Raw genomic sequence first — 13,283 nt, forward strand, 5'->3', positions numbered from 1 at the left:
ACCCTCAGATGCTACAAGTCAAAAACTGGCCCTTACATTGTGGTGCATCACTACTTTTATTGAACATAGGGCCAAGTGGAAAGGAAAGCCTGCTCCCTGCTTTATGGACTGGGACTTAGAGGTGTTGGTGGGTGGACAGATAGACAGGAGGGCAGTCCTTTTTACAGTTGACTACCAGAGGAGGTACGCCACCAGACCCAGTCAGCTTGGACAGATTGCAGCTGGGTCAAAGCAGTGTTCCAGGTGTGAAACAATGTCTGGTACTTTGGAAAGGAGGTCGGTGATCTTCTGTTCTCTGCAAGGATAAGTGACACATTCACAAAGCCAACACTCAATTCAACTCTTCCATTGCACACACATCTCACCAAGGCTCATGGACTAAAACTCACATTAGTGAATGCAACATTTTTATTCCCCAGTTGTCATCTCCCTCATCCTACCAAACTGCTAATGCTTCCTGTGCTTTCTGCTTCCCACTCACTCACTGGAGACACCTCGTCACTATCTGCTCTTGCATTCACTTCCGACATACTCAGCCCCTCACTTTGTCTGATTGCACGAAAAACTGGCCCCGGCATTCCAGACTGATGTCTCCAAAGTATTCCAAATGACTGACTTGCAACCCCCAGATTGCTTACATATCCCTGCACATCACTACAACTGAGACAACCATCAAATGCCATCTTGAATGCCTCAATTCAACCTGCCTCCATCACATTTCCAGGCAGCGCATTCCATTATTTAATGACACTCTGTGTGAAAAAGCTTTCTCTCATATTATCCTTGCATCATTTGCACATCACTTTATATTTATGCCTGTTCATTCTTGTTTCTTTTACAAGCAGAAACAGCTTTACTCCATGTCCAGCTGCTCATGATTTTGAAAACTTTAGTCAAATTTTCGCTCAACCTTCCTCTCTCCAGGGAAAGCAGTCCCAACTTCTTCAATCTATCCTCTTAATTGAAGATTCTCATGCTTGGAACCATTTTAGGAAATTGCTTCTGCACTCGTTCCAATCCATTCACATTTTTCCCATATTATTGTACCTGAAATTGTATACAATACTCCAGCTGAGGTCTAACTAGTGTCTTGTACAAGTTCAACATCACCTCATTTCTCAAAGATTCTATATCTCTTTTAATAAAGCTGAGAATAATGTACGATTTATTTAGTGCTCTCTCTACGCTGTCCTTCCAGCTCCAATGATCTGTGCACATATACACTCGGGTATTTCTGCCCCTGCATCCCCTTTAGAATTGTATACCCCTAGTTTATATTATCTTTCAGTGTTCTTCTGACCAAAGAGTGTCAGCTCACCTTTTCTGAACCTCATTCTATCACCCACTCCACCAAGTTGTAAATATCCTTTCAGAGTTCCACATTATTTCCCTCACAGTTGATAATTCTTCCAAGTTTAGTGTCATCTGCAAACTTAGAAACTGCTTCCTGCACACCAAGATCTAAATTATTAAAATATATATAGCAGGAAAAACTCCCCTCTGCACCAGGAACGTGGGTACAATCCCACTCTTGGGCGACTGTCTGAGTGGAGTTTGCACATTCTCCCCGTGTCTGCGTGGGTTTCCTCTGGGTGATCTGGTTTGCTCCCACTGTGTGGAAGGAAGATGTGCAGGCTAGGTGGATTGACCATGCTAAATTGCTCGTATTATTCAGGGATGTGTAGATTACGTGGGTTTTTGGGGGATGGGTCTGGATGGGATGCTCTCAGAGTTGATGTGGAATTGTTGGGTTGAAGGGCCTGTTCCACACTGCGGGGAGTCTAAGTCTAAGAAAAGCAAAGGTCCTGACTTCAGGGATTCCACTACAAAACTTCCTCCTGCCGAAAAATATCCATTGACCACTGTTTTCTGTTTTCTAGCACTCAACAGTTTTTGATCCTATGTTGCTATTGTCCCTTTTATACCACAAACTACAACTTTATTCACAAGTCTGTTACAAGGCTCTGTATCAATTGCCTCCTGGAAATCCATGTGTACCACATCATACTCACACCTACTATTTCTGTTAACTCTTCAAAAAAAAACCAAGAAGTCAGTTAAGTGCAATTTCCGGTTTAGAAATCCGTGCTGACTGTTCCTAATCAACCCACCTTTTTCTATGTGACGACTGATTCCATGCGAAATAACTTTCCAAAAGTTTCCTCACCACCAGAGTTGAACTAACTGGTCTGTATTTGCCAGGATTAACCCTACAATCTTTTTTGAACAAGGCCGTAATGTTGACGATATGCCAGTCTTCTGGTACCTCCCAGAGTTCAGGGAAGATAAAAATCATAACAGGTGCAAGTGCAAAACCTAATACATTTTGACAGAGAAGACTTTACTCTTACCTTCCTGACTTTTTGGCAAGATGCTTTTTTTGTAAGGAAACTCTCTGGTACACCCACTGTTGCAAAGACCTTCTGTTCAATTGCATCTAACTGATGAAACTGGAATCAGAACAAAACATTTATTGAAGTTTTCTTCAGCAAAGTGCTGTAATATTGTTGTCAGGTTAAATATTTCTCTGTATTTCACTGTAGCCAAACAGACCATAAATAACCAATCGGAAGCACTGAAAAAAAATACCAAAACTGAATCACGCAGTGGATTTCTCAATAAAATGATTAAGTATATACAGATTGTTGCTGCTGAGACACGAGTTCAGATCCCACCATGTCATCTGGCGAATTTAAATTCCAAAGAAGGCTCTTGTGACACAGCGGCAGCATTTGAGCCAAAGGGACTAGGTTTAAGCCCCTTCTGCAGCAAAGGTGTATAGTAAGAACTACACAAGGTGATTAGAAAATACCTATACAGATTGTTGTGAAAGAAAGGAATCGCATACAAAGAAGTCAAATGTTTATATTCTGTTTCCAACATACTTTCTATTGCATTTTATTTAAAATGATCCATGACATTTTCATTACAATCTTATTTTTCAAAATTGGCTTTTGGCATCTAGGAGTCATTGGTGAGGTCAGTGCTTATTGCTTGTCTATTTGCATCCAAGGGGAACTATTGGCAATAATATTTCCATGTTGCATTGGGTAGGAAACTTCAGGAAACTGATCCACTGATGGAGAAGTTAAGACGGCTTGTGCTTTGAAAGCAAACTTGAGAAATGAAAATTTCTGATACATACCTGTCTGAAGTAGATCATCCAGTCTGGAGTGCACTGGGCAACTACATCATATGGTGTTACTAGGTAGATCAGATGAAGGTAATTGCCAAGCACCAAACCCTCCAAACCTTTCTTCAAGTCCATATTCAAAGTATCACAGTAAGCCAAGTCTATTGATCCTAGAGGAAAACCAATAGATTAGACAGCCTGTCCAGTATAATGGAGAGGTGATCTTGTTAGAACTTACAAAATTCTTAGATGAGTTGAAAAAGTAGATGATGAGAGACATGGAGTGCAGTGATTCAAGAAAGCAGTTCACCATCACTTTCTTAAAGTAAGAATGACCACATCTTATGAAGAGATAAAATAAAAAGGTTGCTTCCACTGACTGGAGATTCAAGACCGTAGGTCATAGTCTCAAGGTGAGGGTTCAATCAATCAGGACTGAGAGGAGGAGTGGTTTCTTCAATGAGAGGGTTGTGAATCTTTGTAAATCTCTACATTGGAGGTTTGTTGATGCTTAACAGATGAACCAATTCAAGCTGCAGGCAAATGGGACTTGTTTAAATCTGGAAACTGGACGGCATGGGCAAGTTGGGCCAAAGGGCCTGTTTCCATGCTATAGACCATTATGACTCTTGACTCTAAGACTGAAATCGATAGGCTTGCGGGAACTAATGGAATCGAGGGATGTGGGGATAGGATTGAAAAGTGAAACTGATATAAAAATTCACACGTGATATTTTGGGATTGCACAATAGGTTTAAGGGACTGAATGGCCTACTCCTGTTCCCATTTCTTATGTTCTAATGTACAGACTTTGAAACATATACAGCAGATCCAGATTATTCTGCAGTAATTTATATTACTCAGCTAATTGAACAATACTTGTCAGAAGAACATTCTTCTTGAAGTAAAATATATTATGCTTTTACAAAAGGGAGTTTCCAGCACTTCAAACTCCAGATATATCACTTAGATAAAGTGTAAGTAAATGAGAAGTCAGAAGTGCTGAGCTAACCTTTAAAAGTGGCATGACCCAGCTTTGTGACTTCCAACTTTGGGTATATTTCTTCCTCATTGCTACGACTTGATATTTTGCCTTTAATTAAACCCTTCTCCATTAATGGTTCCAATGCTTGCTCTATTACTTCCAAAAGGCTTTTCCCTTTGAAGAACTGTTGCTGTTGCACACCAAGAAGAGTGCCAGCCATAAACGCAACGATTTGATCAAGTGTCTGAGCAACCTTGAGGGGAACATAAATACAAATTTCAGTCCAGGGTAGAATTGAACTATCACTTTCTGTTCAGTTGACAATGATATAACGTTTTCAGACATCAAGAAAACAGATAGCTAAGTTAAGCTTTGATTCTGTTGAACAACTGAATGAACTATTTGACATGTTATACTGCCAACTTTTAACGTAAATGCCTATATAGAAAAAATCTATAGGATAACAAACTGTTGAAATGATTTTGGGGGGGTCTCAATTTACAATTAATAAATATTATGGAAAGCTTATTTTATTTCAAAGCACAACTTCAGTATTCTGTTGCTACCACAAATGAGGCAGCTTTAATCATAATCAAACTAAGTACGATAGCGACTTGAGACACAAGTAGATTAAAAACATAAAACAAAATTGCTGAGATATAGGCATTGTTCCCTCAACAATGCAACAGTTGCATGAAAAATACATCTTTAACAATATACCTTTATCATAAGAAGTTAAAGAACTCTACTGGCATTTTAAATTTTGCAGAAGTACCATTTGACCAAAATTCCCAGTCGGTAATTTTACTTGTATTAAATTTTCTCCAGGATTAAACCATAAATAATTTGCTTTATTTTTCAATACCCCAACCAATTCAAGAATATGTTAAAGTTTTTATTTACAACTTGCTGCCATAATTTCTGCCAGGTAAGCGATGTAACCTGATCTACTATTTTCTATGTGTCTGTCAGCTATAAATGTTTCTCACATTGAAAAATTTTTCTGTTCTTTGTGCTGCTACTAATCCATCAGTCAATTTGCAAATATTTGACAAAAAGAAAATGGAAAAGCTAATATTGGCAGTCAGCAAATTGCAAAGGGGTCTAGCAATTTCTTTTTTGACTTTCAAAAGCATTATCATTATCAAATTTCCAACAATCATCATCAACATAATGATGGGCGCCACTGACTAGAATCTTCACCTGACCAGTCATATCAACACCATGGCTTTCTGAATGGAAACTTGGTTTTATGCAATGAACAGTTCACCTCTTAACCTGTCAAAACATCTCAACCACTATAAAGCACAAGATGAGAGTGTGCTGGAACGCCCGCTATTCTCCTAAATAGAATAAATAATGAGACACTCAACAAGCCCAACACCATTCAAGATAAAGCAGTTTCTTTGATGGCTGTACTACCACAGATCTCAATATCCACCCCTCCATTTTAGAATACAATAAACAGATTACAGTGAAGTAATTCCTCAAGCATACGTCAACAGCATTTCACTGCCCCGTGACTTTTGCCACCAAGTAAGACAAGAGCAGCGATGTCATGGGAACACCATCAGTTCCAAGAAACCTAATAAACTGTCTGAGATCCATATCTCTGTTCCAACCTGACTGCAGGGTGAATATTTTGAAATTCCTTGACACTATTGTGGAAGCAGTGTCCCTACAAGCACAAAAGCATTTCAAGGCGGCCCATGATCACTCTCTCAGCACAACTAGAGATGGCCAATAATGGTAGTCTTGATGCCATTAGCTACCTCATGAGAATAAGTTAAAAAACAAACACTACAATGAAGAACAACACTGGTGAAAGAATGGGGCATTCAAGGAGAAATAAAAAAAATCTGTAAAGGTAATAACATAATCAAGTTATTTGAAAAAAGTGTTAACTACATAGAAAACAGAACAGTATTTTTGAACTTACAAAATATAATTGAAGTGTCACACAAGCGACTGTAGGGTCACTGTAGGAAAAGTAAAATGGTAGTGTGGATGCAAGATTGTAAGGAATAAGTGGAAACAATGGTTATTTCTCAGAATTGAGAAGTACATTTTGCATTCTACTGAGGGACCCTGTACTGGGACTTCTTTCTTCCTCTACATATACATAAACAATTTGGACACAATTCCAAGTGGAATAATATAAAGTGCTTATGCATAAAACCCAACAACAGATGGGTGTTTGTCCAAAACAACACAAACTGGAAATTTTTTTGATAGTTTCAGATAGATGAAGAGGGATTGGAGAAGGCTCATGTAGGTCATAAACACCAGCATCGACAAGTTGTGCTCAATGACTTGTTACTGTGCTGTAAATTCTTTCCAACATGAAATATTGAGCTAGCTCCTGATGGTGACCAGTTGAAAAAGTTTACACTAATACAGAGGCCGAGCGTTCTTTTTGGATGGCGTTTAAGAAAAATTTGAGAAACAGCAGAAGAGCTTGAATCCTCACTTGGTTCAGGTTATATTTAGTAGCAAGTATCTGATGCTGTCACTACATGTTTGCAAGTGTCATTCCTCAGCAATAGCATCTCTCACCTTAGTCACACAAAAATTGAGTTGTTAACATGATTTTTAGATGATAGCAACCAATACATTTAATTTACTCATGATAAATGGAGGGTAATATTTTTCAGCAGTCATCCTTTCCTGAGCTGTGAAAAAGCCTCTTTCTTAAAGTGAGGTATAGAACTGGATGAGCGAGCCCGATAACCTTAATGGTATCTTCTATGCATAACGGCTTCTTGGATATGCTTTTAAGTAAACAATTTAACATATTACAGAGAGGATAACTGACAGAATTATAAAACAATAACCATTAAGGTTTTCAGACAATCAGAATAGTAAAGCTTATCAGAATAGTAAACCTTAAGAAGAGAAAATCGAAGTATCGCTCCCTGATATTCAATGGCATTAGCTTTATTAAATCTTTCACTATCAATATACTGGGGATTAAGATTGACCAGAACCTGATCTGCACCAGTCAAAGTAATATTGTGGCTATGAGAGGTCAGAGGCTGGCAATTCTGTGGTGAGCAAAATCAGTTCATTACTCTCCCATGCCCATCTAACATCTGCAACGCAGAAGCTAAGAGGCATTGGAAATATAGGAATGCTGAAAGAGGAGTACATCATTCAGCCCCTCAATCCTGTTCCACCATTCAATGAGATCATGGCTGATCTATGGCCTAACTCCATGTACAGGCCTTTGGTGCTTATCTCTTAATACCTTTGTTTAACAAAATATATCAGTCTCAGATTTAAAATTAACAACTGATCCTGCATCTACTGCCACTGGTGGAAGAGAGCTCCAAAACTCTACCGGCCTTTGTGCATAGAAGTACTTCCTAATCTCTCTCCTGAATTCTCAGACTTTGCCGCTAGCTCTAGAATGCCCAGCCAGCGGAAATAGTTTATCATTACGGATCTTATCTGTTCCTGTTTAATATCTTGAAGACTTCATCGGATCGCCCCATAACCTTCTAAATCCTACAGGAAGCATGGCTAATTTGCATAATCTCTCCTCATTCCTTAACCCCTGAAGTCCAGAATACCAAAATTAAACAAAGAGCTGTGGATGCTGAAAGTTTGAAACAAAAACAAAAAGTACAGGAGAAACTTAGCAGGTCTGGCAGCATCTATGGAGAGAAAGCAGAGTTAATGTTTCCGGTCCAGTGACACTTTTTTAGAATTAGGACAAGAAGTAGTTCTGAAGCATGGTGACTGGACCTAAAGTGTTAATTCTCCTTTCTCTTCACAGATGCTGTGGAATTTCTTTAGCAATTTCTGGTTCTAATGGAATACCCTGGGTAAGTGCAGCTCCAATAACATTCAAGAAGCTCAACATCATTTAAGACAAAGAATCAAGCTTGATTAGCACTCTTTTCACCACAGTCTACATTTATTCCATTCACCAACAATACACAGTGACAGCAGTGTGTGCCAGCTACAAGGCTCCTAAGGTAGCACCTTCCAAACTAGTAACCATTACCACCTTGAAGGTCAAGGGCTGAAGACACATGAAACCACCAACATCTGCAAATTCCCCTCCAAACCAGACTCCATTCTGATTTGGAACGATATCTCCGTTCCTTCACTATCATTGGGTCAAAATCATGGAACTGCTCCTCTAACTGCAGCAGTTCAAGAAGGCAGCTCACCATCATTTTTCAAGACTGAAATAACGGTTGGACAATAAATGCTGGTTTAACCAGAGACGCTCGTATCCCATTAAAAAATAAATGTAACTCATTGTGCAAATACTGGACTAATATTATTAATAACTTAGAAAATAATGGTTTGATCAAGTGCACAGATAGAAAAATATTAACTAATGGTAATTTATTACCAGTTTAAGTGAATAGTGTCCTCTTGACATATGGTGAAAATGTAACAGGATATGTACCTTTAGACCAATCAAGGAAAGCAGAAGATCTTTAATTCCTTTTTCATTGTCATGTATGAGATTGCTATAGCAACCTTCCAAAGGTTTACTTATTAAATTTGATACCTGTAGATGGAGATGCAAAAACATAAAAGAGTTATCTCAATGCAGTTATGCTAAGAGCCATGTAATGATATATGTGAGAGTATACAATGTGATCTTGTTTTCCTCCAAATAAGGTTCCTAATTTCCACCCTGGGTCACCATATAGTAGGACACATGCAGTAACATTGATCAATGTGGTTCATCAATGTGCTCCTCCTGCTAACCATCTCGGTAGGGTTAGGATTGGGGTTAGTGTCACTGACACTGGGGTCAGTGTAAGTAGCAGTGGCTCAGCAACAACTTGTTTGCTTGTGTCTTAATAACAGGACACATTTGGATAAAATGGAGCAGAATTTCTGCTTTTGTACAGTGGTGCTAATCATGAGAAGTGCATAGTTTCCATCAAAATCATGAGCATATCATCAAACATAAAATCGACTATTAATCAATCCAAGAGGACAACATTACAGAATATAATTTTAACATTATTTATGTTAACATTATAACATTAACAACATTCAACTAGCTGAAATATGATTTAACAGAACTTGTACAGAACAATTTGCAAGACAGATGTACAGTAGTCAGTTTCTTAGTAAAAATGTATTGAAAGGCTTTTAAAAATGTATTTGTTAACATTTGGGTACTTTGTAAAAAGCTAAATTTTGGAAGCTTTCTCATCAGTCCACAAATGCATTAACAGAAACATAATGATTGAATCTGAATGTGTAATCAGTTTAGTGTGAGCAGGGCTGGAATGAGTACAATGTTTATTTAACTAGATCAAAGGAATGCAGAAATGCAACTTGTGGATGTAACTTGCACTTGAAATTTTACTATCTTTGACACTGGTTTGGGGATTTTGCACTCAATAAGCCAGCACAATCTCACAGAAACTCCGGGACAATACTTACAAATAAGAAGAAAATATGTTAGTTTAGTTTAGTAAATCATGTTGCTTTACTTTAGGATCCGCTTTAACAGTGTTCTATCATTCTGTTAGATCATATTTGATCTGTACCTCAACTTCACTGACACATCTTAGTTCCATATTGCTGAACAAAAATTACTTGATCTTAGTCTTGAATCAGATCACAGCACTGACAGTTTTTTTTAGGGTAATGGTTCCAGACTTTCACTGTCCTTTGTGTGAAAAGTGTCCCAGTTCTAACTTGTCAATGGTAGCCTGAATTCCCCAAGCAGAGGAATTAGTTTTTCTACACCCACCATACCAAATCCCTTTACTGTCTTAAAAATTTTAATTGGACTATGCTTAAATAATCTGCATGCTAGGAAATGCAAATCCAGTGTGGAATCTGGCTTTATGATTTAAACTTTGAAATCTTAGTATAATAATGGTGAATTTGCCATGTTCCGTTTTCAAGAAAAATGCTTCCTTCCTGAGGTCAGATTTCCAAAACTGAACACAGTACTGCAGCGGGAATTGTACTTACTTCACATATCACTTCACTGTTGAATTAATCCTCAAGGTCACAGCCAAAAATTTCTTTAGCCTTCTTGCTTTCTTTTGTACCTGTGCTTTTTGTGATTTGTGCAAATGGGATGCTAAAATTTGTTCCTACTGTAAGTCCCAGTCATACATAATTTGGAACATATTTATCTTTTTATATCTGAAGTGGACAATGTCACACTTCTTCCCCATAAACTGCAACTTTAACAGTCATTCCAAGATCTCACAGTCTTTCAATACCCCTTTGTAACTTCTTGCATCTGATCCACACAACTTACTGTCCCATTTAAGTTAGCAGCTTTTGTAATTCTTGATATCCAACTCTTTACAACATCAACAAAGACATTAGTGCATACGATGTAATATCTGATGCTTGAAAACAGAACTTAAATTTTGGGAACTTAACTTGCCATTTCCTGTCAATTACAGAATAAATGCTTTTGCCTATTCTCTGCCTCTGACTTCTCATCCAGTTAATTATCATTCCCATTTGCCTTTCTGACAGCTGCAGAATGACAACTTAAGAATATGTAACCATTCCATTGTTCTTTAAAGGAGTATGGGGTGGAGCGAGTGCTGATCTTCCTGTTTTGACTGAGGTTTTGAATTATAGTTTAACTGAAATATATATTTTCAAGTCTGTTTTCTTCAGTCTTTGGAAATAATTATAGATGTGAACAGTCTAGTGTGCCAAAAATAAACTACTCAATTTGTACATGCTTATGCATCTTGAATACAGTGAAAGGGAATATTTTGAATGACATTACCAGCTTCTTGTCCTTTTCTTGTGCTATCAGAATACTCTCTCCCTCTGTATCCAAACCAGCTCGGCCAGCTCTGCCGACCATCTGTTTGTACTGACTTGTTTTTAAGAAATCTCTGGCAACATAAGGTGATCTCAGAATGACCCTTGAAAAAAAGAATTCTAAATAAAATCAGAACAACGCAGACAATTATAAACTGATCATTACAATGAACATCTGGCAGTGACATGTTCAAACAGCTCTTTTTCCTTGGTCTCCTGTAAGTTTCATGGTTCACAGCATCTTCCCTGTCTAACACTTTGTCCAAATCTCTCCCTGTATTGATGCTTATATGACTTTCAATCCTGACTCTTGCGTGGACAGAACTCTTTTTTTAAAAATTTTAATTTATTGCTTTCTGAGGAGTTACGTAGAGTGTCAACATTTTTGTTGGGCTGTTACCAACGATGCAGTTGTTTTGTTAAGCTACTGCCTTTGGATTAAGTGTTGCTTAGTTCAGGGTTGTTTGTACAAACGTACCACATAGTGTGATGTAAGGTACAAGAAATGATTTGTATCACATTAGCTAGTCAGTTTGGAACTATACAGGGGATGCCTAGATCACCTTGAGAAAAATAAACGTGCAGATGCCCCACCAGCAGAAGATCACACTATACTGGGTTGAGTTCCATAGTTCAGTGGAAATTACTTCCCATATTGAGGAAAATATCAGAAGGGCACACTCAAGTACAGAAATTCAGCATGAATCATCACTATGAGAATACAGGTTTTTGTGATTTACTTTCCTTCTGAGCATTCCCATGAATCCAAGGTGGTTCTGGGGGTTAATACTTGGATGAAGTCATATGAGGTAGACTGTGTGGTTGAGGAGAATTCAGCATGTTATTTGTAATTTAATGATATAGTTGAAATAATTCATCACATAATTTCCATGAGTCTCCATCACAAAATGCTCAGCAAATGGTTATAATGATTCTCTTGCAACATACAATCTGTAAGTTTTAAAATGATTTAAAACAAACTTTTTCTCCTTTCTGAGCAAGCTGTTTTCATACTGTAGTGGGGCAAGAAGCGACTAGCTCCATGCTTCCAGCATTAGCATATCTCAGTCTTTTATAGGAAGTACACCCCAATTACTGAAAGATTCTGCACTTTTCAAAGCAGTGTTACAATTAAAAATAATTGTAACTGACTTAAGGTTAACTGACTTACAAATCTACAACGGGTTTAAACAGAGTATATAATGATGGATAAAAATCTCTTCTTTTGATTGATTTTGAATAACTTGCAAAATGCGTTAGGACTGTTTCAATTTCAATTCATAGTGGGCATCAGACAGTGGCATAAAATTTAAGTCAAGATTTAATGGAGCCATCAAGGGCAGAGTAGGTAGTGTATGGGCCATATAATCACGGAAGAAGCCACGAGCTCCATTCCCACGATCCCTTTTATGTCAGCATCAGATTCATGCCTTATGCAGCCCACCTGCCAACTGACTAATTATTGAGCCACTTAAACATTTTTAACACTCTGTTTACTGGAATTTAGTGGTGACTCATGTCGTAATGAACACTTGCAGCTGGTACTTCATTGTGATAAGATCTACATGGGTAGATTTGTTGCCAAGAGCTCTTCTTCTAATACTAGAATGTAGGGCTTACTAGTACTAAGGGGTGATGTATCAATCATTAATATGACTTCAGCAGAAGAGACTTGTCCTTGAGTAACAAGGAGTAGTTTAACACATTACAGTACGATCACAGGTTATAGATGTTATGACTGGTTAACTAACTACATTGACACTAGCTAGTAGGCATTATTATCACCTATAATATAGGGACTAGTCAATAACAAATAGCTGTAGACTGAATAACTATTAATAATAAACCAGATTTGACTAGCTTGTTCCAGAGGCAGTCGTTAATACATGAGTGGCAGAGTTATTCCAAAGCTTCTGAGTCAACCCCATTAGGCCAATTGCCTTATACAACAGCTCAGGGATCCTACCAAACTAACTTGCATTTCCTGTGCCTCTTGAGGTTTGCCAGCAAACCATGCCTGACCTCCAGGCGGTCCTTCTTTCAAAGGCACAGTGATTGATGGTAAGATCCAAGATTGGGCAGGGGGCTATCGCAACCTGCTCACTCCCTCTTCTAAGGGACCCCACAATGTTCTCTGGTGAAGCCTCGCTATGTTATTAGTGTCAGTGACTGCATCTGGTAGCACTGCTGGCAATGGAGAGGTGGGTTCCAACCCTGCGGCATACATCTGGGGAAGGCCTGACTCTGGCCAATTAAACTCCTGACAGGCATTTGATTTAGTTGGGATCTCCCCCATCAATGTGATATGGGAATCTTCAGAAATATCAAATTCAGTGCTACAATTCTCTGATCTTGACCAGGCAGGCCAAATAAATGGCTGAT

At 38.3% G+C, this 13,283-nt stretch overlaps 1 protein-coding gene across 5 annotated transcripts in view; it reads right to left on the minus strand.

Moving 5' to 3' along the window:
* helq (helicase, POLQ like) overlaps positions 1–13,283 on the minus strand; it is a 46,627-nt gene that overhangs the window by 7,856 nt on the left and 25,488 nt on the right. For all 5 annotated transcript variants that reach the window (XM_048527888.2, XM_048527895.2, XM_048527904.2 and 2 more), the window contains 5 exons: positions 10,864–11,005; positions 8,542–8,646; positions 4,146–4,371; positions 3,146–3,303; positions 2,352–2,450 (listed from right to left, as the gene is read on the minus strand). In XM_048527888.2, coding sequence (XP_048383845.1) covers positions 2,352–2,450; positions 3,146–3,303; positions 4,146–4,371; positions 8,542–8,646; positions 10,864–11,005 — 730 coding nt within the window. The remainder of the gene's footprint in view (positions 1–2,351; positions 2,451–3,145; positions 3,304–4,145; positions 4,372–8,541; positions 8,647–10,863; positions 11,006–13,283) is intronic.

The sequence above is a fragment of the Stegostoma tigrinum genome, chromosome 1 (assembly GCF_030684315.1).
Source record: "Stegostoma tigrinum isolate sSteTig4 chromosome 1, sSteTig4.hap1, whole genome shotgun sequence".
NCBI classification, from domain to species: domain Eukaryota; kingdom Metazoa; phylum Chordata; class Chondrichthyes; order Orectolobiformes; family Stegostomatidae; genus Stegostoma; species Stegostoma tigrinum.